The sequence below is a fragment of the Rhincodon typus genome, chromosome 4, assembly GCF_021869965.1.
Source record: "Rhincodon typus isolate 14 chromosome 4, sRhiTyp1.1, whole genome shotgun sequence".
Lineage (NCBI taxonomy): Eukaryota > Metazoa > Chordata > Chondrichthyes > Orectolobiformes > Rhincodontidae > Rhincodon > Rhincodon typus.
This window is the reverse complement of record NC_063335.1, coordinates 79,841,391-79,869,077: the sequence shown is the minus strand read 5'-3', so window position 1 is coordinate 79,869,077 and position 27,687 is coordinate 79,841,391. Positions and strand designations below refer to the sequence as shown.

General features: G+C 39.8%; 2 protein-coding genes across 7 annotated transcripts in view; one reads left to right on the top strand and one right to left on the bottom strand.

The window, feature by feature from the left end:
• The window catches only part of rbis (ribosomal biogenesis factor), a 13,417-nt gene extending 2,074 nt beyond the window's left edge, over window positions 1-11,343 (top strand). Inside the window, exons 2-5 of one of the 4 annotated variants that reach the window (XM_048596003.1) lie at window positions 1,521-1,615; window positions 2,061-2,186; window positions 9,902-10,018; window positions 11,030-11,343. In XM_048596003.1, coding sequence (XP_048451960.1) covers window positions 2,073-2,186; window positions 9,902-10,018; window positions 11,030-11,098 — 300 coding nt within the window. In that variant the 5' untranslated portion in view covers window positions 1,521-1,615; window positions 2,061-2,072 and the 3' untranslated portion in view covers window positions 11,099-11,343. Of the gene's footprint in view, window positions 1-1,520; window positions 1,866-2,060; window positions 2,187-9,901; window positions 10,019-11,029 lie in introns of all 4 variants that reach the window. The other 3 variants (XM_048596002.1, XM_048596001.1, XM_020517198.2) reach the window with 3 other exon arrangements.
• A 14,497-nt stretch (window positions 11,344-25,840) lies between these two features.
• LOC109917377 (transcription factor E2F5) overlaps window positions 25,841-27,687 on the bottom strand; it is a 29,329-nt gene continuing 27,482 nt past the window's right edge. For all 3 annotated transcript variants that reach the window (XM_020517197.2, XM_048595998.1, XM_048595999.1), the window contains one exon: window positions 25,841-27,212. In XM_020517197.2, coding sequence (XP_020372786.1) covers window positions 27,097-27,212 — 116 coding nt within the window. In that variant the 3' untranslated portion in view covers window positions 25,841-27,096. The remainder of the gene's footprint in view (window positions 27,213-27,687) is intronic.

Sequence of the window (27,687 nt, the reverse complement as noted above, 5' to 3'; positions counted from 1 at the left end):
AATCTCTAACCTGCAGTTCTTTTGGTTTTTAACTCCAAATGCAGTTATTACCTTTGATTTTTTTTCAATTATTTGTGCAGCTTGTATATTGCTTTATCATGTCACACCCTGGTGCCTGTTTCCTCACCAAGTTAGTTTACATCTCCCCAACAGTACATGCAAACCAACCTACAACTGCATTGGTTCCACCTCCATTAACTTGTAACTTTGTCCAGCTCATATGTATCCCTTGGAACATGTCACAAAGTTCCAGGAATCGAAAACCCTTACTCCTGCACAATCTCTAACATGTATTCATCTGCTTTTGCAATTTTATTTCTGTGTTCAGCAGTACATGACACTGGGAGTGATCCATAAATTATGACTTCTAAGATCCAGCGAGCTCATTCTTAGATCCCTATAACCTGTCTGTAGGATCTCTTCCCTTATTTCAAACCAAGTTATTGGTACAGTTATGAGCTGTGAACAAGGACTAATCAGTGCTTTCTCTTAGACTGCTGTGCAACCACTCAGTGACATCAGCATGGAGAGGTAACATATATATCTGCGTTCTAACCTGTGACTGCAGGTGCCTGTCTGTTTCTTTACAGAATGCCTCATCACTGTTGCATTCCCATTTTTAGTCCTGTCAGCTGTGTACAACTAAGCCAGGGTTGGTGCCAAGAAGTGGGCTCTGGATTGGACTCCCCAGTGTTCAGAAATTAAATACCAGTTAGAAAGTGAAATGCAGTCATGAGATTCTTGCGATTCTTGCAATTCTTGTTACCTGCTTCATCCTATTGGATGGCCTAGCATTCACCTATTCACCCTTCTGCCCGCATAAACTGCGGTGGCCACAAATAGAAATATGCTATTCATGGAAGCCTCACAAGTACTGCAATAGTGTTAACTCCTCCTCTCAGTCCACACTCGGGCCACTGGCTGCTCCAGCTCATGGCACTTTCCGTGCATGTGGCTGTCCAAGAGATGAGCATTGTCTTGGCGATCCACTTGAAACAAAATGTGCACTCTGTATCACAGAGCTGTCCTGCTTTTCATCCATGCATTGGAGTATTAATTGATTGCATAGCAGGAAAAAGGATAATTTTTAACAAAATACTTACATGGGATATTTGTGTCACTGCTAGGCCAGCACTTATTGTCCACTTCCAGTTGTTCTGGAGAAGCTGATGGTGAGTTGCCTGCTTGAACTGCTGCAATACTTGGGGCATAGAGCCATTCAAGAGCAGTTAGGAAGAAAGTTTGTGATGTGATGCTATTTCCACCTTCTCCCTGCATCAGTGCTGGGCCTTGTGTTGATTTTGTTATCTCTCTGTAACTGAGGAGTGTCATTTAAATATTTCTAAATTTTTATGGTTCTGTATTGAGATTCTGGTGCTAATTACTATTGATTAAATTGGTTTATAATTTATAGCCTAAATTATGTGGTTCTGATCAGCAATCAGCTGTTAAATTATTTCAAAATAATTTATTATTACTTGTATGTCAAAGGATTTGTCTTTATTGTTTCTTGGTTCCAGAGGGATGAACAGATCAGGCTGAGATACTGCACTGACAATCAAAGCCCAGTCCTTATAGAATGTTGGCAATATAGTTGGCGAAACCCGAGCAACAGGTTCAACAATAATTTGGGACTGAGATTCTTCCCATCTGCCTTCAGTGAAATCTGCAAGCAAATCACACACCGATCAGTTGGTTCTGGTTGGATGATCAATAGAATGCAGTCAGCTTGTGAAGTGTCAGCACTAGTTTTCCAGCGTTTCACCGCCCTTAGGGCTCATTTCAATCATCGTGTTCCTGATTGGTAGAATTGGCACAGTGTATTAGAGAAAAAAGATATTCTGCCTCCATGGATTTCTTAGTAGGTTGGTTTTAGGACACTTTCTGGACACAAGTGAGGGTAGATTACTAGCTGTGTCAACTAATCAGAAAAGAGGGAAGTAACTTTGCCAGACTTTTATTAAGTGAGGAGGAGGAATTGCCTAGAATAGTGAGTTATGGCCCATAGGAAAGTATAAACAGTAATGGATTGATCCTGGGATTGTTTGTTTACCTTATAGTAAGCTATCAGAATGGCAAAGAACAAATCAAAGGCACAGAAACATAAAGATGTCTTCAAAGTTGCCAAAAGCAAAAGTCTCAAGGTCAAAAGCAAAGCCAAACCTGTAACTACAAGTCTCAAGAAGGTTAGTAAATACTTGGCTGTATTATGAAAGAAATTATTTCTAACCCCTACATCTTTAAATTTCTGTCACTTGGGAGCCACAAGATTGTGATTTATGTCTTTGGCTTTCTTTTGTTGATTTGCTAGCTTGATTTTTTTTTTATTATAGCATGTATATTAATTCTTGGGCATTTGATATTACTCTTCAGAAATTACAGTGGTCCTGTTGAGAGTCAGATATGTTAATATCTCATTTGGGCTTGGGCATATAACAATGTGGTTGCATATCTCTGGGAGTGTGTTGATATTTGTTATGGGCGGATGTAATAAAACTGCCTTTCTAATACTTGGCTACTTGCTGAATAAGTTTTTGTCTGAATGATCTGGCAGGCACTCTTGAAGTGATTTTTGCTTAATTAAAGGTTACAAATCGCAGTGTATCTGTTCACCTTGGGTCAGAAATAATTGAGTCTGTTTATCAGACTATGCTTTGGAAAGTAAATACTGATATAATCAAATTCTTCACTGGTGATAAAAGGAGATCTTTAGTACATTAAAGCAACTGGAGTTCATCATTGTATAATGAAGGCAACTCAGACTCTCTTCAATGAAACCATGTAGTTAATTTCCTCATCAATAGAATCAGAGACTCCGACTGTCAGGGCTCCCACAGACGCAAGAAGCAGTAGATAGATTACATGTCTCTCAGAAAGCCTCATTCAGGAACCTGCACAATTAATGAAAAGTGAAGGCTCTTATTAAACGAATGTGTAGCTAGTATGATGTGATGCCGACCGTTCTGGAAACTCAGAGCCGCGTCCTACAGCACTGTACTTGACCAGTCCTAATGGAATCAGGTGGTTGATTGATCAGGACTATCCTTTGAAGTTAGAACCTCTGTTTATGCCTCCAATAAGACTTCTACAGACAAAGCCAAGCACCAAGTATGATGAAGCTGATGTATCTACAAGAATTTCAGAGCAGGCATTCTCAGCTCTCACTTCAAGCACCTTGATTAATCTAGTGGAACCCTGCAATTATAGTTCAGCAATCCTCCGGGTTCACTGTCTCTGAGAAATAGCTCTGAAATTCTAGTGATCTGAGGAGGGATCTCTGAGAAGCTGCTGCCCCCGAGGAGCAAACTTTTCTCTGTAACAACAAAGGGTGCCGAGCACATAACCCCTTAATGGTCATCATCAGTTACGAGGAAGGATCACCGGACCCGAAACGTTAACTCTGTTTTATTCCTTCACAGATGCTGCCAGACCTGCTGAGCTTTTCCAGCAACTTTGTTTTTGTCCCTTAATGCTGGCATTGGAAGTTAATCTTCAGAATGCAGTTTCATTGCCATTCTCTGAAGACTACAGTGACATCCACAGCCACACCTTATGCTCCTTCTTACTGAGCACAGAATCAAAAGGGCTGCTAGTTAATCAATCTCAGGTGAAAAAGGCCCATTGAAGTTGTAAAAGCCTTGTGAAAATGTCCTGACACAAGCACTGCTTCTTTCCACTCCTTAGATGTTTTATTTTCAGACCTCCCAGTTCTGCAGAAATCTCTTGGGCAGCTTGGGGAAAACTTTCCTGCATTGTACTACAGATGTGTTTATTAAACACGTTTCAATAACCATTTCAAGGAGAAATGAAGAGAAAGTAATGCTGCTGGATTAGATGAGAGGAGGCTGCTGTGGAAAATAATCGGTATAGACCAGTTGAAGTAAATGACCTGTTACTGTATTTTATCTGCTGTAGTTGTTTGTAGATTTAAAATATTTGTAACCTGAGAATACTGTAGGGTATAATTTGTATAGTTTTCAGAATCCTTTCTAGTATTCTGATATTAAAGTGAAATCAAGGGGAATGTGTCTGTTCTAAAACTCAACCTTTATTATGAAAACGTACTCAAATTGTTGTAGTTGGTTTGCTTGCCGAGCTGGTTTGTTGTGTTTCCGCACATGTTTCATTACCCTGCTGGGTAACATCAGTGCAGCCTCAAGTGCCGTTATGTTTTCCCACTTGTTATTTGAACCCTGGAGTCTATTGAGCTGGATTACCTCAACTACGGTTTTCCTTCGCAGTGCAGTGTATATGGGATCAAGCTCTTTCTTCGTGGAGTACATGGCATCTAGGAATTCCCATGCTTGTCCCTGCTTTGGTGTTGTCCCAGTCAAATTGGTGGTTCTCCTTATCCATGTGGACATGGGACAACACCAAGATCCTGGGACAAGTAAAGCAGAGACAAGCACGGGAATTCCTAGAAGCCTGGTACTCCACGAAGAAAGCCATCAACAAACACAGAGCTTGACCCCATGTACATTGCACTGCGAAGGAAAACCGGAAGTGAGGTAATCCAGCTGAACGGACTCCAGGGTTTAAATAACAGGCGGGTAAACACAACGGCGCTTCGTCAAGGCTGCACTGATGATCTTACCCAGCAGGGTAATGAAACATCTGCGGAAAAACAACGAACCAGCTTGGCGAGCCAACCAACCACAAAATCCACAACCCAAACTACAAATTTACTCTAAAACCTCAGATGTACTCAAAATTGACAACATCCTTTGTTTTGGGAATCACTTCAATAAAATTACTGAAAAGAAATAGCTACCTGAGTTGTGGGATGGCTCCATTTCATTGGGAGCTGAAACCTTGGGCCAACATGGCAAATGATCTAGAGCAGTTACAACTTCAGGAGGAATAACTATCAGCTGATATTCTAACAATCATAATAAAATAGATGAATTGTTAGATGGGAGAGGAAAAGAGAAATATATGACCTGATGGTAGCCATTTACAGAGATGTGATTGCATGGAGACCAAGGCTGGAATTTGAATAACAAAGGATATTTGACACTTCAACAAAGAGACCGGGAACTAGAACAAGTTGGTAGGGTAGCACTTAAGGGTGAAGTTGATACAATAGAATCATAGAATTCCTACAAGTGCGGTTGCAAGCTGTTCGGCCCATCGAGTCCACACCAATCTTCCGAAGAGCATCCCACCCAGATCCAACCCACCACCTCCTCAACCACCTTCTTCCCCACGCTCCTCCCCATCCCTGTAACCTTGCATTCCCCATGGCTAATCCATCTGTTTGTACATCCCTGGGCACTTTAGCACGGCCAATCCACCTAACCTGCACATCTTTGGGCTGTGGGAGGAAACCAGAACACCCGGAAGAAACCCACTCGGACACGGGGGAATCTCCACGCAGACAGTCGCCCAAGGGTGGAATCGAACCTGGGTCCCTGGCACTGAGGCAACAGTGCTAATCACTGTGCTGCCCCAATAATGAGAGAGCACTTTTTGCTCACTACAGTTTGGTTTGAGATAATCAATAGGGAACATGAGACGTCACTAGCGGGAGTAGTTTATAGATCCCCTAATAGATCCAATGGGGCATTGTATACAATAATAAATCAGCCATGATTTGATTGAATGACAGGGCAGGCTTCCTACTCTTGCTCCCTAGTTAAGCATCTTTAGACACTTCACTGTTTTGTAATTAGTTGGTAGGACTGGATTCTAACCCAAGTCTAGGGTAGTTTTGAGCATCTTATAACTAGAAGATTCAACATGACTGCCCATGAAAGAATGAGAAGTTTCAATATCAGTGCCGTAGGAGGTTTTGTAAAGGAATGATTTCAACTGGTAGAGCTGACATAAGTCACATACAGGGAGTTCTGCTATGATGCAATAATTATGTTCCTGTGCAACATCTTGTTACAGAAAATCGTGCCGTAGAAATAACGGCCTATGGGAACAGTGGGGCTAGGAGCAGACCACCAAAAAAAAATCACTCAAAAGCCCAACACAAAGGATAGCACAGTTTGAATAAATATTTAATTCCTATTTAATAATGAAAGTAAATGTAACACCTTACCTTGAAAAATGTCAAGATGAGTTGATGGGGGAGGAGGTTTTGAGGTTGCTCTGTTGTTAATGCAGGGGCTGAGGGTTGTCATCATCACCACCTTCAGGTGCAGTTGTGGTTATAGGCTTAGGGTGAAAAATAGTTAATCCAGAAGTGGATGGCTGTGGTTCATTGTCTTCTGACTGTTTGTTTGTTTGTTTGTTTCTTAGGGGTTGGCTTAAAAAAGGCATGCAGTTTTTGCTGCTTTGCCCTTTTTCTTCTTTCATGAAGAAGCTGTTTACAGGGTGCCAAATAAGATCTTATTCCACAAACTGCCACCCTGCTGCGTTCTGCATTGTAATCGTTGTCCTCTAAGAGCTGCAATTGCTTCTCAATTTCCCTCAGGATAGAAGACAAAACAGAAGTGGAAAGCTCTCGTGATGCTGCATTGTGGACTTCGACTTCATCTTCATCTCCAGCTTCTACTTCCCCCTCAGTAACAACTTGTTGTAGGTCAGCTGTAGAGGTCCTCACAGTGGCACTCAAGCAGCTCTTCAACATCCTCACTTTCCATTTCTTCAAATTCAACTTGCTTTGCAAGATCAACACAACATTCTTTGATTTTTGGGAGCTCCTCTGATAGATCAAAGCCTTTAAAATCTTGAAAAAAATCTGGGACAACGTCCCCTAAACAGGATGCGAACAGTCCTTCCTGACATCACCCCAGGCCTCCATGATAATGTCAATTGCATTCTTGATGTTTAAAGCTCTTTCAAAATTGAAAATAACTGTCCTTGTTCCCGTCAGTGGCTGCAGTCAACCTGTTAAATGTGCACCTTAAATAATAAGCTTTAAAAGCTGCTATTGTACCCTGGTCCATGGGTTGAAATAGCATTAATGAATTGCATTGCAACACCTCACCCTTATTTGTATTGAACTGCATTTGCCAATCCTCAGCCCACTTCCCCATCTGATTAAGATCCCTCTGTAATTTTTGATAACCTTCTTTGCTATCAATGATAACCTCGTAATTTTGTATTGCAAGCTTACTAATCATGCCTTGTACATTCACATCCAGATCATTTATGTAAATAACAAATAACAATGGTCTCAGCCCCTATGCCTGTGGCACACCACCAGTCACAGGTCTCCAGTCTGAGAAACAACCTTTAACCATTACCCTCTGCTTCGTACCATCAAGCTAATTTTGAATCCAATTAGCTAGCTCTCTCTGGATCCCATGCGACCAAACCTTCATGACTAGCCCGCAGTGCGGGACCTTGTCAAAGGCATTACTGAAGTCCATGTAGACAACACCCACTGCCCTACCCTTATCTATCATCTTGGTTACCTCTTTTAGAGTTTTTCAAAGATTTGTCGGAGATTACTTCCTGCGCACACATCCACGCAGACTATCCCTAACCAGTCCTTGACTACCCAAATGTTGATTGACCCTGTCCCTCAGTATCCTCTCCAATAACTTGCCTACCACTGATGTCAGGCTGACTGGCCTGCCGCTGACTGGCCTGCCATTCCCTGGCTCGTCTTTGCTACCTTTCTTAAACAATGGAACAACATTACCTACCCTCCAGTCTTCTGGAACTTCACCAGTAGCTAAAGGTGAAGAAAAGTCTCTGCAAGGGCCCCTGCAATTTCTTCCCTAGCCTCCCACAACATCCGAGGATGGACTTGATCAGGCCCAAGGGATTTATCCACCTTAGTGCACTTTAAGGCTGCAAGCACCTCCTCTCTGGTAATACCTAATGCAGTCCAAAACATCCCCACTTGTTTCCTTAGCCTCCATGGTTCTCTCCTCAGTAAACACTAAGGAGAAATATTCATTTTAAAAAGCTCCCCGTCTCCTGTGGTTCCATACATAGACGGCCATGCTGATCTTTAAGGAGACCCATTCTCTCCCGAGCTCACTGTTTCTGAAGCACAGAATCCATCATTAACTGTTGCAGTCATTATAGAATAACTGTTGACAGGGTTATATCCACAATACCTCAAGAATAGCCTGCATTGTGCTAGAATTTGGTGATTGTTCATCCTTTCTTCCCTTTTTTTTTTTGAAACTGAATGACCCAGACCAGTGACCTCTTGATGCTAATGCTAATGATTAAATAGTTCTTTCTTGCACTCATTCCCACACTGCATGTTAATGCTGCATTTCATATTAATGCTTTTTAATAATGTCACTCGGGCATTTGATGTTAGCAAATAGTATTTATGTGTGCATTGCAAGTACGTGGGAATCGCGCTAATGGTATACTTAGTGAATTTTATGCCTTCTAAGCAATGTTAGTACAGTATTGTTCCAATTTGTATTCTCCTTATAAATAATCTGAGTGAATAAAAACAATTTGGCTCAGTGATTTTATCCAGAGCTTCCATTCAGTTATTTTAAATGCAGCATTTGTGAATTTGCTTGCTTGACCTTCAGTGGAAATTGCCTCCTTTTTTAACGTTTAATTGTTAGATCAACCTAAATTTCATGCAATTTAAAACAGATAAATTGGGGGAGGGGGTAGCGAAAGGCATTCTTCTATTCCAGAAGTTGAAGCTTTCCAGTTCTCATTAAAATGAATGTAATAAGCTTTGCAGAAGTCAACCAAAGTTGTCAGCTTAAATTTACCAAAATATCAACACACTGTTCCACCAAAGGGTCAAATACAAGACAATGTGGCAGCACCCACGCTCCAAACACCGGCACTTGCTTGACTGTCATCGTCAAGAGTGATGGACCAGAAAGATGTTAGAATTACCCGCACCGTGGGGCAGGAGCCAACGACTGCTAGACAGACCATTGCCTGATCTGAACAAGGATCAACATAAATATCGCCCCGCCACAGCGGAGACGACAGAAGCAGTACCACAACAAGTTCAATGTTGGGGCACTCAAAGACTTGGAAAAGAGCTTCATACAATCGGCTCCTCTCCACAAACCTAGCAACCCTCGACGACAGAGTCATAGGATCCCAACAGCCTCAAGGCTGCCATCGTCAATGCCTTCAAAAACCCGGTCAGTCACGTAACCAGGAAACACCAAGCTTCCAGTTCTTAGGACGGGTCACTCGAACCGAAGTGTTAACTCGGATTTCTCTCCACAGATGCTGCCAGACCTGCCGAGCTTTTCTAGCAATCTGTATTCTTGTTTCTGATTTACAGCTTCCACAGTTCTTTTTAGATTTTTGTTTAGGAAACACCAAGGCTGGTTTGATGAGAATAATCAGGAGATCCAAGAACTGATAAACCAGAAGCGCAATGGCATTTGAGTGTAAAACAGCAACTGCATTCGGAAGAGAAAAGGCAGATCTACAGGCAACTGAGGGCGGAGGTCCAACAAACAACTCGTGACATAAAAAACAGGTGGTGGATGGAGAAAGTACCAATGAATGGCACGGTGGCTCAGTGGTTAGCACTGCAACCTCACAGTTCCGGGTTCAGTTCCACCCTTGGTGACTGTGTATGTGGAGTCTGCGTTGGGTTTCCTCAGGTTGCTCTGCTCTGGTTTCCTCCCACAGTCCAAAGATGTGCAGGTTAGGTGGGTTGGGCATGCTAAATTGTCCACAGCATCCAGGCATGTGTAGGATTAGCTATAAGAAATACAGGGTTACAGAGACAGGGTAGAGGGGTAAGCCTGGGTGGGATGCTCTTTGTGGAGTTGGTGTGGACATGTTGGGCCAAATGGCCTGTTTTCTCACTGTAGGGATTCTATAATGATGTGAATAAGATTGCCAGCTTTGCTTTGAATCACTTCATAGTTGGCTATGAAAGTCACCAGCGCATTTTCTGAATCTAATGTGTGCACTGATTATATAATATAAAGGCAGTATATGGGCAGCTCACTGCCTGGAAATATAATTTATGTTTTGTTCTGAACAGATTAACATTGTGAATAATGAAAAAGTCTGTAAAGTCAATAAAGCTTTCTCAGAAGTGCAAAAAGAGATCCAGAACCTATCCAAAGATACATCAGCATCTTCAAAGAAATCACAGCAGGTAATTGCTTATTTTATCCTAAACACGTCCTGAAAACTGAGATCATGGATACCCCTGCAACTAATAGTCTAGCTGAGTTTATGGTTTAATTTATTTTTAAGATTTATCTGGTTTCATTTTGCGACAGTTTTCAAGTAAATTTAACAAGCTTCCCCAATGTGTTGAGTTAAATTGATTCTTGTGGAGTTCAGCTTTGCACAATTTTCAGTTCTGTTTGTTACAGTTTGCATGTCTATCTGATGAGGTATGGCAGCTTGTCTTGTGCAGTACATAAACACAGCCTATCGAATGGGGGCTTTATTCTTTCTCCATCTTCTCTTTCTAAAGGCATTGGGTCCTTGCTGGGATACATACAAGCAGCTTTGTGTTACTGTACATATCAATTTATCATTCATAGACATATAAAATGAGCATTGCAATATAGTTGAACATTTGGCTAAACCTCATTCCAACTCTTTGTCTGAGGTTTCCATACTTCCACCTTTCAGCGGGGGTCGTTGATGATTAGAAACTCTCCTTGACTCGGGGTTTGCTGAGATTTATTGTCATAGCTACAGAAACAGCTAACTCAGGACAGATGGGGAATCAAACATTGGATCTTGCTGTTCAATGCAGTTCAGCTACTCATGGCATATTTGCCAGACAAAGCAGCAGAGTGCTGTATTATTTCTTAACTGCTGCTTTCAGGGCCAGTGGTTTTATGAGCCAAAACGAATTGCTAGAGAAGCTCAGCAGGTCTGGTACCATCTGTGGGAAGAAAGCAGAGTGAACACTTCAAGTCCAGTGACTCTTCAGCACCTGCAATTCTTTGCTTTAGTTTTAAGAGCGTGCACCTACAAGAATATGGGCTTAATCTTAAGAGGTCTTAAATCATAAAGTAGCTTACAAATAATGAGTATATTGGGATTTGGTACCAATTTGCATATACAATTAAATACAATCTTGATTGTAATATGTTGCAACTGTTGAAGCCCCTATTAATTTAAAGTATTATTTTGCTTTATATTTCAGATACCCAGACCTCCACCTGCTGAAGCGCTGAATGTGGATGCTACCACTCAATTGTTTTCTCAATTATGAAGTTCAAAGACTGCTTTAGCTGGACTTGTACATAAAACAAAAAGTCTATGGTGGACAACGCCTTTTGGGATTGAAGCTAGAGAATTTTAACCCTATAAATCAATGCCATGCGCAAGTGCCCACAAAGTCAAAAATGATTGTAAATTTTTACAAAGAAAAAATGACCAAGATTCTTCATTTTATTAGATTGGAGTCATTCAATAAAATGCCTTTATCTTCAATAAAAGAAACTAGTTTGGAGATCATTCACGAGAATGCTTTGAGCAGATCCTTAGGAAATTAACTTTAATTGCAAATGAGATTTTAATTTACATTGCATATTGGTTTGAATAGTATTGGTGAAAATGGGACAAGTTTGAATATTATTAATAAATTATGAAAAATTAAATCTAATTTACATTACTATAACTGATGATGAGTCACTTTATACAATAATCCAATTGGTTTTAACATCTGTTTTATACTTGGAAGACGATAATTGATTATTGTTCTTTTGTGATTGTTAGCACAACTACTAAAGAACTGCTGAAATGGAAGAAGTAAACAAAATACAGCAAGACTACTTCTTAAAAAAAAATTTCAAGGCTGTTCTAAACAAGTGTAATCAAAAGATGAAATAATCAACTGGAAATGATGGGACACTAGTGAAATAAGTATTTTTCATACTTACCGATTTATGATTTCTAAATAGGAGAATGTATGGCTGGAAAGTTCTCAGCTGCTTCCTCTCTCTAGCTGAAATGCCTTCAGAATACTGTACAACCTTTTTGTTTCTGAGGTGGAAGCAGCTCCAAGAAATATTTCATCCTAATGATAAGCAGATCAGTAAGTCCTGTAACAAGATTCTTTGTCACCCCTTGGTTTAGTGGTACTGCTACAGTTAATAAAGACACTTTAGTTTGCAATCTCATACAGGACGTGTGCAACCACCATAGTAGAACTGTGATCATACATGTCACTATCATACGCAGTCAGTGTACACTCTGCAGCCTTTTAGTTTCTCTTGATCTACACAAAGTCCAGAAAGAAAGAGGGATCATTCCATGACTGTCTCCTCATATGATCCTTTGCAACTTTCCTTTTAATCTCTGTTCTTAGCCTGTCTCTACGTGCAATGGTTTCTGTTCACCTTGTATTTTTCCTTGATTAACCTCTTGGTTCAAGTACAGTTCTTGTATGAACTTAGCCATTATATGGAAATAATTTTAAGACTAACGGATTGGTGTCATTTTAGGATACTGGAAGCTATGTTGCAATTTATTGCATAATTAAGCCTGGGTTAGTTGAAGTTCTTCTAGTGATGTGTTAAATTTTACTTCTTGCCAATTGATTTGTGAGGCATTGAAATTCTTAGAAGAACCACTCTCGACCATTTGGCCTTCCTTGAGCTTACTCCGCCATTCGGTGAAATAATGAATGATCTATTTGTGGCTTCAACTCCACTTACCCCTCTCCCCTTCATAGCTGTTGACTTCTTTGTTGAGCAAAACAGGGATGTAACTGACCCTTGAGTATATTCAGTGACCCACTCTCCAATGTTCTCTGTGAAAGAGAATTTTATGTGTGAGATAGTCAATAGTTAAACTGTATCTGTTTATTTGTAGTCTCTTCTACAAGGAGAAAATGCGCTCTTACTTTGTAAAGTCTCCTCAGGATGTCATTTATTGTTTTCCTTTTTACCTCAGTCCAATTCTTTCTTACTCTGTATTTTTCATCCTACACCTGATTGCGTATTGCATTTACTTATTCTCACTTGTACTTCTGTCTCAGTCTTTGCACTGTTAATTTTACAATCTTGCAACCTGAATGGTTAAGGAGATATGTTGTGGTTTGCCCAGCTAATTCAGATTTGTATGCCTGTTTCCTTCGGCATAATGTTATATCAGCTCAACATCAGCAATGTTTTGATGCAAGATATTATGATAAATGGGCAAGGGCATTTCCAATTAACACCAGATGCCATTCATTCATCTGTTATAGGAAATAATGGCCCATAATTTCACACGTTCATTCTAACGTTGTACTTAAACAGCCAATGAACAACAGTGCATTAATATTTTGACAAATCAGAAAGTGGAAATTGTGAAATAGTCATTTTAAGACAGTGTAACAAAATGGTGCAGTGTCCCAATCTGTTCGATCGACATAGTAAGAGAGAGTATATTGAAAAATAAGACCTTCGTAAGGGATCAAGGTGCATGGATGTACTCTGCTGTTCCAAATTGTGTCAGAGCTTTCTATCATCATACTCATGGACTCTGGAATTATCTTCCTACACCTCTGCCCTTGAAGAAACTTTTAAAGATCTGGAGATTACAAAGTGAAATTCTTGGGCTATGCCTTGGTCACTTTTCAGTTAACAAGAGAGTTAAGGGTTGTAGAGACAGAAATATGGAATTGAATCAGTCGTTATCTTATTGAATGGTGGAGTAGGCTCAAAGTGCCAACTTACCTACTTTTGCTCCTAATTACTTTATTCTTGTGCATACGCTAACTGATTCATGCCACTGGAACGTTTTGCAAATTGGAAAGTGACATGTAAGTGTAATCGGTGACTTCAACAACAACTGAGCTGACTGGTGACTTCATTTTTGAAAAAGTTGATATATTTTCTTCAATGTCATCAGTCCAGAATTTCTGAATCTTGGGTTTTAATTGCTGGCGAAAAAAGCCAATGTCACCACGTTCAGGCAATAGGTAAACACCTCCCAGAAAGTTCAGTAATCCCTGGAGACATGGGAAACCTTGTATCAAAATAGAAGATTTACAAATACAATAAAAATAATTCAGTAATGACAATTGAAAACTGTGGGAAAAGTGTATCTGTTTTACTTAAAATTAATCTGTTTATTGGGAAAATGCTAAAGATATTCATTACATTATGAATGGAGTGACTGCTGTAAGGTTCGTTTAGTCTTGAGGTGTGAAAGTCAAAATCTCAGATTGGCTGACATAGAGCCTTGGTTGCTAGCCTAAGTGTGAAGATTTAAGTTGCACCCATTTTTGTTCTGGGGTGTTTTAGATTTGATATCTTGGGGTGTTTAAAGTGTGGCACTTCAACAATGCCATTTTCAATGTAGCTTGACCTTCATAATATGACTGTATGCTTCATGAGTATGAACTGGTTGAGGTTTAGGTATGTTTCAGCAATGTTATGTTTTCCTGGCTCCGCACACACTGGTACCAGGAACAAGGAACCAAAGAAGACCAAGAGACCATTATAAAACCACTACGGCATGTCGTGGAAAGTGATACATATGACCTCCGTGCTATGCTAATTCTGCACCACAGAAGCGGAGGAAATTATTTTGACACCATTGCTATTGTTGAGCTTGTACTAGGGAAATGTATCCATGGTAAATATGTCAACTTGAAAAGGGGAGGGTGTGAAAATACTGTAAAAGGGAGTATTTCCATCTGTTCAGAACATGTATCATTACCAATGTTTTTAAAACCTCAAATGAGATAATGCTATCACTACAATTTGGCATGCGTAACATTTAACACCACACCCTTGACATGCAAAACAAACTATTTATTTAATGTGCCATGTTTGCATTTGTTCTTAACAATTTAGAGAAATTAGAACATTATTTGTAAATGGATATTCTAGATTTATATAAATAAGTGCCACAACAGAACTCCACTTTTTCACATTGTAATGTGATGTTATACTTAAGTAAGTTAGTTTGATTAGTTTTTGACTATTTAAATAACATACCCAAAACTGTTCATGATCTTTTTAATTGTCTAGTGAATTGGATCTTCCCTATTCAGGTCTGATATCTAAATATAACATTCAAAACAAGGTGATGTGTTCAAGTTTCTTTTATATGGATGATTCTTCTGGTGGCAGAATCTAAAACTAAGAGTCACTGCTTAAAAGTAAGAGGTTGCCTATTTAAGATGTGAATAAGGCAATTTTTTTTTTGTTCTGAGGTTTGCAAGTCTGTCAAAATTTTCCTCAAAAGGTGATGGAAGCAGAATCTTTGAATGTTTTTCTGGCAGAGATGGACACATTTTTGGTAAGAAAGGGGGTGAAAATTTATTGGCAAGGGTTAGATGGAAATGTGGCCTTGAGGCCAGTTTTATTGAATAATAGAATGAGGTTGAGAAGCCAAATGGCCTCTTCTGCTCTGAACTTGTATGTATAGATGCATTCCTAAAATTTTAAATATTTAATGATACATTTTTAATGGGTGTTTCCTTACTCCTATACCTTCATGCACCATTTTTAACTTTTTACTTTCTGTGGTGCCATCTGGTGGTTAGGCTATAGCCTGAGGCTTGCCAATCTTGACCTTCAAACTCTTTTGAATCCTGCAAGGTTCATGTGAGATTCAATCAGGGAGCTGCCTTAAAGTGCTTAATTTTGCTCCAAACTTTCTGATCACCCTGTCACCAAATGTACCTTCACCAGATTGGAAAATTCTGCCCACAGTATTTCCAGATGACCATTTAAGAGGTGACATGCTCTTTAGAGTGCAAAGGGGAAGAGATGCTTTTTGCTTGCACATAGTTGGTAAGTTTTTTTTTTCAAAAAATAGGATAAATTGGGACCCAGCACAAAGTGAACAGTGATGTCACAGGAATTCTGTAAATTCATTGGTAATAGCTGCTAATTTGACTATATAGTTGACTTTCAGATTGAAGGCAAATAGGAGAAATATTTACAGATTACAAACTAAAAGACCAGTAGGAATTTTTAAAAAAATTAAAAGCTAAATAATAGAGATGGAAGGCCAGGCGATATATTTTATACCTGCATGTAATGTGGGAGCTGATGGAACCCATTGTGACTCATAGTGACATCTGTAGCAAATATTGGTTGCTTAAGGAACTCAGAGTTGAGCTGGATTCTGAGTACAAATACTGCAACATATTAGGAAGGGGGCGAGTTACCTGGACTGTCACACTGTGCCTTTACAAAGGAAGTCTGGAGAAAGATGCAGTGATATTTGTTGAGGTTCGTCCTGAGCAACTCTGTGACACAGGACTCTGTGCTCTACGGTCTGTTCCCTGGGATGCATAAGAAGACAGACTGCATGGAGGACTACCAACTCAATGAAAGGCGCTCTTTGTTCCGCTCGAAACTTGCTGGCCTTCCAGATCAAGGAGTTGGCCTTGACCAAGTGTTGCAGACTGGCACATTTCAAGGTCCAGGACTATGTGCTGAGGGACACAGTAAACTTAGGGCAGCTGCCACCAAGGCATAGTGGGGAAATACCACCATCTAAGGTCTTTCTGCCAAAGTTAAATGGGAGTCCATTCAGTTATCAGACCCTCTCAATGCCTCAAATATGTGTAAACGTAATCTTGAACAAGTAAGAAATGCCTTTGGTTTTCTTTGCTGGATAGAGTCAAACTCCAATGTTTGTTTCTTCATATGTTACTGTACAGAACTGAACTGAACTGCTTCAGTGACATTACTAATTTTTTTAATTTCAAAAATATACATTGAAGGTGATTGTAATTTATTTCCAGATAAAGCTAAAACTGTCTGCATTGGTACCGGCGTGTGTTCATAGCGATTTGACCCCTTTTGGTAGTGTGGGACACCTGGGAAATTCATTCATAACATTCTTGTTTGAGTTGTCTAACTTGTTTAAGCAGGAAATAGACAACAATACTAAAGAATACAGGTGATGAACTAAGTACCATCATCATACACTAAAGAAGTAGTATTAGACAAGCTAATGATGCTGGAGGCTAAACCCCTGGCCCTGATGACTTGCATTTTAGGATCCTAGAAGAGGTAGCTATAGATGCATTGGTTGTAATTTTTCAAAAATCCTTGGAGTCTGGAGAAATATCAGAGGATTGGAAAACTGCTAATGTGACACCTGTATTCAAAAGGAGGGAGGCAAAAGCCTGGTAATTAGACCCATTAGCTTAACATCTACTGTTGGAATAGTATTAGATTTGATTATTAAGGAATTAATAGCAGAATGTTTGGAAAATCATAATAGAGCAAGTCGAGTCAGTATGGCTTAATAAAAGGGAAATTGTGTCTAATTTATATATGTTTTTCAAGGAAGTCTCAACCAGAGTAGAAATAGGAGAACTGGTGGATGTGTTGTATTTGGTCTTCCAGATGTGTTTGACAAGGTATCTCATAAAAGGCTAAATCATATGATTAGAACCCATGGTGTTGGAAGTAGTGTATTGGCATGAGTAGAGAATTGGCTAACAGGCAGGAAACAGCAAGCAGAAATAAATAGTTCTTCAGGTTGGTGACCTATGACCAGGTTCCATACGGATCAATGTTGGGACCACAACTATTTACGATATATATTAGTGACTTGGAGGGAGGAAGTGAATATACTGCAACCAAATTTGCAGACAACACCAAATAGATGGAAAGGCAGGTTGTGAGAGGAATTCAGCAGTTTACAGAGAGAATTGACATGTTAAGTGGGCAAAGAGTTGGCAAATGGTGTATAATGTGAGAAAATGCAAACTTGTTCATTTTGAAAGGGAGAACAAAAGAATAGAAGATTTAAATGGAGAAAATCTGCAGAAAGCTGCAACACAAAAATTAGGAATACTTATACATGAAACATAGAAAGCTTGCACACAGGAGCAGCAGGTAATCAGGAAAGAAAATGAAATGTTGGCCCTTATTTCAAGGGGGTTGAAGTATGAGTCAGGCAGTCTTACGACAACTGTACAAGGTGCTGGTGAGACTACATCTGGTGTACGGTGAGCAGTTTGGGCTCCCTTATTTAAAGGAATATTTCATAGGAGGCAGTTCAGAGGTCACTTGGATCATCTCGCATGTGCGAGAATTGTCTTCTAAGTAAGGGCTAAATAGGTTAGGACTCTACTCACTGGAATTTAGAGAATGAAAGGTGATCTTAGCGAAGCAGAAATAATTCTTAACAGGCTTGACGGGTTAAATGTTGAAAGAATGCTTTCACTCATGAGAGAGTCTAGTATCACAGGTCTTAGTCTCAGCCTAAAGGGGTGCAAACTTATGACTGATATGGGGAGGAATTTCTTCTCTTAGAGGGTTTTGAGTATTTGGAACTCCATGCCACAGAGAGCTGTGAATCCTTACGTATATATTGATCAGTAAGGGAATTGGGGTTATGGGGAAAGGGCAGGAAAGTGAATGTGAGGAATGTCAGTTCAGTCACGGTCCAATTGAATGGTGGAGCAGGCTCTAGGGACCGAATGGCTGAACTTCTGTTCCTACTTCTTATTGTCTTATGTACAGTTTACCATTTGTTTGTGCCCCTTTAAATTTCCTGGAGGAGGTGTTAAAACACAAATAGAACTTACAAATGAACATTCTGCCAATAATGAACATAACCTTTCTCACTAATGATGCCTTGCAATTTGTCTAATCCATAGATTTATTTTAAAAACATAGCTATCCAATCCTGTTCATATAACAGTTCAATCCACTTTAAAGGAGATATTTGATTTAATACTAACCTGGATGGAAACTATTCCATGTATCAATCAATTTGTAAGATAAATGAGCTGAAGCACAACATATCACACCTGTTAACATAATAGATAAGTGTTTAAAAATATTTTGTCTGGGTTGTAAATCCATAATGTCCAGTTTTAAGGATAGTCCTAATGTTGAAAGAGAGAATCTATGTTTGTCGGTGAATCAAACCCAGTGATGAACTCCATGTTCTGCCCAACCCAGTGAGGTTCACACACACCCATTTCTATATGATACTTCCACTGTGGCCTGAATGCAATGTCAGGAATCTCTGCTTGTGACTGAGGTGCATGTGCTAGTCATCCACTTTGGAAGTTGCATGGTGGTATATCCATAGGCGACTACGCTGGCATTGATCAGGGACAACCTCCAAACCACCTAGGATGTCCCTGAAGAAGATGATAATGATGGTGGTATATATGATGGATATGACCCTTGGTGTCCACTGTGCTTAGCTCAGTTTCAGGCTCTCACTTTGGATGGTTGAACTGGCTTTTGCAAAATACAAGGTAATATGACTTGCATGCCTTCTCTGCTACTTAATTAGATCATACTGATGTTGGCCTTAAATTCTATTTTGCTGCCTGCTCTCCATATGTCAATTTCCTAAAAGACTATCCCAGTCTTGAATATGGTTAATGTTGAAGCATCCCCAACCTGCTGCAGTAGAGAACTCCAAAGATTCACAATTCTTTGTGTGAAGAAATTTTCTTCTCATCTCACTTCTGAATCATTGCCCTCTTCCTGAGACTGTGCACTCAAGTTTTTCGTTCCCCACCACTATTGAGCCTTTTCAAAACTGGCATCTTACTCCAAACATGTGTGTCACCGCTGTCATTGACTGGTCCAGGCTGCAATCAAATGGGCATTCTCTATACATCCATGCACTGCAGGCAGCTCTCCATGAAACTGGCCAATCACTCAGGGGAAGAGCTTCTGAATACAAAATTCTAAGCCTTGCGCCACATAACCCAACTTCAAGGAATTCCATCATGTGGGCTGCTGGGCCAGGTAGTGCCTCCTTTCTTGTGACTCCTCCGACTATCTATAGTCCAGCATTATCTATCATATGCCAATGGAAACTATCTTTCTCAGACGACAACTTCATAGGACTTCTCCACATCATCTTCATCCAATGCCACCCTATCTAATTGGGCATGAGGACCCACTGATGTAAGTCTATCTGCATGGTCCTTTTGTAAGACATGATGGTGCCTTCTCAAATGCCCTCTGAAATGGCATAACAAGCCACACTATTGTATCAAAAGGAATGAAATTGGATGGGGCACCTGGCAACAACAAAGGTACCGAAAAGACCACAGCAAAAATAGCCTTGTCGACCCTACAAAGAACATCTTGCTAACATGCAAAAATTGGGAGAGCTGTATCACAGACTGGTCAAGCAGTTGCCTGACATCATCATTCTCACAGAAGAATACCTTACAATGTCCTAGACACCACTATCACCATTCCTGGATGTGTCCTTTCCCACCAGCAGGAAAGACACAGCAGAAATGGTGGTAAAGTGGTATACAATTGGGAGGAATTTGCCTGGGAGTCCTTTGCATTGATTCTGGACACCACGAAGTTTTATAGCATCAGGTCAAACATGGGCAAGTAACCTCCTGCTGATTACTATGTATTGTCCTCCCTCAGCTGATGACTTTGTGCACCATTATGTTGAACATTTGGAGGAAGTGCTGAGGGTGACAAGGGCGCAGAATGTACTCTGCATGGGAGGGACTTGGCAGTAGTACTACTGATCAAGATGGTCACATCCTAAAGGGCATAGCTGCTACACTGTCTCTGCAGCAGCTGGTGAAGGAACCAACAAGAGGGAAAACATACTTGACCTCATCCTCACCAATCTTCCTGCTACAGATGCATTTGTCCATGACAGTATCAGTAGGAGTGACCACAGTACAGTCCTTGTGGAAACAAAGTCATGCCTTCACAATGATCATACTTTACAACATGTTATGTGGCACTGTCACTGTGCTAAATGGGATAGACTTCAAACAGATCTTGCAACTGAGGATTGGGCATCCATGAGGTGCTGTGGACCATCAGCAGCAACAGAAATGGACTCCAACATAATCTTCAACCCCATGGCATGGCATAACCCCACTCTACCATTACCATCAAGCTAGGGAATCAACTCTGTTTCAATGAATAGTGCAGAAGCAACACCAGGGATAACTAAAACTAAAGCTACAAAACAGGACTATCTGCATACCAAACAGAATAAGCAGCAAGTGATAGACTAAGCAATCCCACACCAACAGATCAAATTTAAGTTTCTGTAGTTCTGCCACATCTATTTGTGAATAGGAGTGGACAATTAAACAACTCACTGGAGGAGAAGGCTTCACAAATACCCCCATTCTCAATGATGGGAGAGCCCAGGACATCAGTGCAAATGATAAGACTTCTTCCCTGGCTTACTATCAACAATCCCTTTGTCCATCTACTCTTTAATCTCTCTAGGCTCCCCATCCACCTATCCACTCAGTCCTTTCACGCCATCCCCCATTATCAGCAGAAATATCATTTTTTCCCAGCTGCTATCAGTTCTGTATCCTTTTGATACAATAGTGTGGCTTGTTATGCCATTTCAGAGGGCATTTGAGAAGGTACCATCATGTCTTACAAAAGGACTATGCAGATAGGTCCTCATGCCCAATTAGATAGGGTGGCATTGGATGAAGATGATGTGGAGAAGTCCGATGAAGTTGTCGTCTGGGAAAGATAGTTTCCGTTGGCATATGATAGATAATGCTGGACTATAGACAGTCGGAGGAGTCACAAGAAAGGAGGCACTACCTGGCCCAGCAGCCCACATGATGGAATTCCTTGAAGTTGGGTTATGTGGCGCAAGGCTTAGAATTTTGTATTCAGAAGCTCTTCCCCTGAGTGAATGGCCAGTTTCATGGAGAGCTGCCTGCAGTGCATGGATATGTAGAGAATGCCCATTTGACTGCAGCCTGGACCAGTCAATGACAGCAGTGACACACATGTTTGGAGTAGATGCCAGTTTTGAAAAGGCTCAATATTGGTGGGGAACGAAAAACTTGAGTGCACAGTCTCAGGAAGAGGGCAACGATTCAGAAGTGAGATGAGAAGAAAATTTCTTTGAACTTGAAATGTTAACTCTACTTTCCCTCCACAAGTGCTACCAGTCCTGTTCACTTCCAACAGCAATTTCCATTTTTTGTTTGTTTCAGAACTCTGGCACCCATAGTTCTTTATTTTACTGTACCATCTAAAAGAAGCACTGCAAAATTCAGCAAAGATCCTTAGTAAGAACCTTCCAAACCCACGACCACTTCCATCTACAAGGACGAGGCACCAGATACATGGGAACACCACCACCTGCAGGTTCCCCTCCAAACCACTCACCAAGCTGACTCAGAAATACACTCCATTCCTTCAGTGTTGCTGGGTCAAAGTCCTGGAATTCACTCCCTAAAGGCATTGTGGGTCTACCTATAGCAAACGGACTGTTGCGGTTCAAGAAGGCAGATCTTCTCTATCTGCCCAGCTAGGAATCCCCATGCCCCACGAGTCAATATAAAAAAGAATCTTGCTCTGCTGTTTCTTGCTGTGCTCTGGTGGTGTTACAGGATTCTAGCCTTCCCTCCACCACATCAGAAACTGTGGGAGTCACAAGAGAACATTGAAACTAGGCTTTGAGCAGAAGCTTCGTTTATGGCATGCTGTCAGATGGAGGATTGGATAACACCCATTTTTATCAATTTATTGCAATATCTTTTCACCAGTGTCCACCTTCTTCCCTGCCAGATTACAGCTGTCCCTCTTCCCAGACTCCTATTCCTAAAGGACATTAGTGAACTAAATATGTTTTATACAAAAGAGATTGATAATTGTTATAGTCACCATTGTTTGAGACTAGCTTTATATTCCAGATTTACTATGTGAATTTAAATTTCACCAGCATGTTCCCAAAGCATTACTGTCAGCCTCTTGATCACTAATCATAGTGTTACAGATCTATAGCTCAGAAAAAGGTCCTGTGGCCCATCACAATGAGCGCCAGTCAAATACGACCACCAAAGTATTCTAATCCCATTTTCCAGCACTTGACCCATAGCCCTATATGCCTTGGCATTACAAGCGCACATCTAAATAATTAAGTGAGAGTTTCTGTCTCTATCATACCTACAAGCAGCATATTCTACATTCCTACCACCCTGTGGATGAAAAGCTTTTTCCTTATCTCTTCTAAACCTTCTGCACTTTACCTTAAATCTATGTTCTCTGGTCATTGTGACAGTGCCGTTATACCACCATTAACTATTAATGTAGTGCTTTTCATGAGCACCACATCATCAAAGCATTTTAAACAAGGAAGTATTTTTGAAATGTCAGTGCATGTTGTAGCAGATTGATGATCTGACAGAGAACTTTACAAAAGCAATGGGTTTGGGGGAGTTTGAATAAGATTGTCAAACATGTTGCTCACAAATTGTCAAATAAAATTTGATCTCAAATCTTGAAGACTGATATGCTAATTAAAATTTTTATTTTGCATTAAGAGTCAGCTCATCATCATAATTGGGTAACACAATGGACTAGGTGTTTAGCAACTCCATAAATGGAACTACACTCTACATTTTTGTGTTAACCCAGCGTGCATTGTGAACTGCACTATAATATTTCTATGATTTCTTAGATAAATTATTGTCACCTCTCTTCCTTCTCCCAAGCACTTTGATGGATTTTGTACGCATATGGTCTAATTTTTGCAGCACAATAAAAAGGCTATTTATTGCGAACGTTTGTAGACGCTGAGCACCAGGGAACCACTAAACCATTAGACAGGATCATGGATTTTCCAACTTGTACCATAATTCTCTTTCAGTCCTGTGATACCAAGTTAATTTATGATGTTCTCAGCAGCTAGTAGTGTAAACATCATCTTCTTGTGTAAAGCTGCGGGATGTCAAATATGGACAAAGTCACAGCATTGTGTATTATTGGCTAGTTTGTCTCAAGTCCGGCAGCAAATTTGCATAAATCACATTTGCTTACACAATAACCGTCTCATGCAGGTATGCATAGTCGCATATGCTATTAGTGTGTAGACCACTTTTTTTGAGGGAGGTTATACCTTGGAGGTTCTACTTATCTCTTTTTGTTGATATTGCCGTGTCATGATCACAGTAGAGACCAGTAGTGTTTTCTTTAAGAATCCAAAAACCTCAGGTATTTATCACTAGAATGATTACACAAAATTCACAGTCTAAAACAACATAATTTTACTACACCAAAGTCAAAGAACATCAATGCTAATGACTATCTTGATATCTTTACCATTACTGACTACTTATAAGTACAAAGAAAACGTATAAAAGGTCTCTACTGTGATCATGGTACACCAATACCATCAACAAGTGACACGTACAGCCTCCAGCAAATGACCTCCTTTAAAAGCAGTAGTCTGCAGTCAATAGGATCCACCCTCTCCATACCAAGGCCATCACACTTTTCACAAATAAACTATCAAGGATGGCCCAACATGCGACTGTGCTTACCTGGATCACACCAATCACTATTTTGTGAATGAATGTGGACTATTAAAGTTTGCTGCAGAAATCAAGGCAAATCACCTAAGACACCATGTTGTGACTTTGCTGTCCAGCTCTGACATCTTACACCTTTACACACGATGAATCTGAACTGAACTTTTGAGCTCAATTGTTCAACTATGCTTAACTTAACTTTCAACTGAAAATATTCAAGTCAGATGTTTTGTAAAAATGAAACACTTGCTCTATTTGTTGGAACTTCTGCTTACTTACTGTAAAAGTTTTATCTTCAAATCACCTTTAGTCATCCCAAGTTTGTAAACTCACGTTTACAACACAGGCTTTGCTACTTTAAGTGTAGTCACTTCAGGGCAGAACTCTCCTGGTTCCAGTGTTCCTAAATCTTGTGTTTAGAACTCCCTCATTTTTCAGCTCAGCTAGCCCAGAAGTTCAACTCACCCAGTACTGCACTTCAGTTATCAAGCTTTTTAAAAAAACCCTATTGGTCACCACAGCATTTCAAATAATTCCTACATGAAAGAGATGCTCTCAAAATTCAGCTTATGCTGAGCTAAAATTAAAGTATATGAATATAGAATGACACCCAAGAACCTATGCACTCCTCAAATTAACTTTGGATTGATCCTTTTTTCTGCATGATCACCTGGGCAACTTGTTCATATGATTTGTTACTGGTAGCAAGTGGCTGTTTAGAAATAATACTTTGAGAAATATTCTTAAAGGGACCATAAACCCAACATGAAATAGGTCCCTCACAAAAGAAAAAAACACATGAATCATCATAGATGCCCGAAGTTCCACCACATCCTCTTTGAAAATCCTACACTGCTCAAACTATTCGCAAAGCTCAAATATGGTTTGTTATGAGTGCACATGGTAGGTTCTGAAGTTCTCCATGGTGTGCCGTATCAGTGCTGTGCTTCAACATGGTCAAATTCCATCACTTCCCAGTATATAAGGAAGTCGGATATTAAGCAGGATTTGGATCCATTCCCTGAGTGTTGATTTCAGCGTACCATGGATTACCTCCGTTGGTCTGTTTTGGATGGTGTCCAAAGGTTTGGTATGGCTGCTCCCTGCCCACACTGAGGAGTAGTATTCTGCTGTAGAGTAGACAAAATCAAGGCTGGCAGTATATGAGCTGGTGTCAGCTTGTTTCCACATTGTGTTTAATTTTATAAAAGCAAAATACTGCTGGTGCAGGAAATCTGAAATGAACACAGAACACTGGATAAACTCAGCAGGTCTGGCAGCATCTGAGGTGAGAGAATAGAGTAAACATTTTGAGTCTGGTATGACTTCTCCTGAACTGAAGGACCTAAAATGTTAACTCCATTTTACTCTTCACACATGCTCTGAATAGCCAAGTATTTTCAGAATTCTTTTTGTTTTTCAGATTTTCAGAACCATAATATTTTGTTTTGTAGTGCAATATCCATTTTACAAATTTCCAGAGCTCCAGCTTTGAGCAATGCATAAGGTCGCCTACATAGTGTAGTCATCTGGTACTCAAACTTGGCAAGGAGCAGTAAAAGAAAAATTTTGCCACAGACAAAGTACTTTTGATAAAAGTAACTGTAGAAGGTATCTGCATGTCTTTTGGATAAATTAACCTAAAAGCAAAATTATAGACTGAGGAAAAATTATATTGAATGGTGCTTAAAGATCTAGACATTTTGCAGAACCTAGTGAATGACTACACAAGCCAGAAAATGAATTTTCCATAATCAAATTTCATTGCTGTAACTGCAAGAAACAGGATAAATTGTCAACCTCTATTTTACTCGACTTAATTAAATAATGACTGCAGAAGCAGAGACATGACACTTTAATCTTTTGTGCCTTCTTTTTAAAAAAAGAACAACAGCTTTGGTCAATATAAAAACTGAATATTACAAAGAGCTTCTTTGTTGTAATTCTACATGACAGGTGGTCCTAGAGAAAATGTTATCCTCTTGTACAAAACAAAACACATACTGTAAACATTTCATGAGATATACTAGATAGTCTGGCCCAAGCAAATATTGAACTAACTGAACTATCCAAGCTGTGTCACAATCCATTTGAACACTGAACAGTTAGAGAAGGCAGGATATATTTTAAGTTGTTGGCCTAACAAGCAATAAGCTACCAAAAATTAAACAATTTATTGACTGTATATTTACTGTAATCTGCACTGTGATTATCACACTAGTGCGCACCCTACTTACCGGATGCTTACTAGACATTAGTAAATCATCTAAGATTACAGATGGTAAATCATGCTGGCCTTGCCAGCAATGCCCACATCCCTTGAAGTAAAATAAATGAAAAATGTTACAGCTTCATTAACATTAACATTTTGGCCACGTTCTGCTATTAGACACAATTCCTCCATACACACACAACCTTCAACACAGAAGGGTGTGAATTAGCAGAATTATGGTCAAACTGGCCTAAAAAGACCGCATGTTTATAGGAACAAATATCTTTTGTAGTCAACAAACAGCACATCAGGAGACTACTTAAGTTCAGTTCTAAACTGAGATAGGCTTTCCTGTACATTATAAGACAAAAAAAACTCTCCTAAAGTGCAAGAACCAAAAGGCACTTAAAAAGTGTGCAGTATATAAAAATAATCAAATTTCTCTGCTACCCTATTCAAAAAGGCAGTAGAAAAGTCATTAGTGAAGTAAATATTTTTGTTGCAACATTAATGAGATTATGCCATGGCAGTATCACATTCAACTGCAGGAAAAAAAATTATATTGTTTGCTACATGGCAGTGCTAAGAAACAAACTGAACAATCCTATAAAATAAATGTCCGTGTAGGACTTAAACATGTAAAGGACACAAGTTCAGAAACCTTAAACTTTTGTCTTGACCATAATGCTGTAGTGAACTTCACAAAGTGGAACAAAGTAGTTTATGAAGGCTGAACAGGTGGTCCAGAGGTAGATTCAATATCTTGGGATGGCGATCACAATAGTTAAAACTGGCTACTTAAAATCTGCACATCAAAAAGATCACAGACACCTTCATTTTCATCCAGGTTGAAACTGTATTCATCAACTGGCGGAGGAGAAAGTCGAAGGAGGGGAAAGACTGCAAGATAAACAGACCATGTTACTTGAAGAAATTGAAAAAAAACTTCAGTCACCAGATTTAAATATTGACTTTTTTCCTTTGTCGCAAATTATCTCCTTTTTGTTGAAAACATGTGGCTGCTCCTCACTGGGGTACATTTATTTGTTGAGGATTTCATACAATATCGTTTGACTGAATAGCTATTTTTCATTTGGGTGAGATTCAGCAGGTTGCACAATGGTAGGAAATCAAATTCTATCTCAGCCAATTCAGAAAGGTGCTCTTCAAGTCCAATTTTAACTCACTTACCTTAGCAATAAGGCTAACTGTAATATTTTTACTAGCCCTCCCTTTTGGAGATAAGCAGATGCAGCACTGATTGGTGGTAAAATTGGACAACTTCCACAGGAATACTCCTATTTGTGCACAGATAAGAATCCAGGGTTTCCATGGTTCTTTTCTTAAAAGGGATGTTTTATTTCAGACTATATAA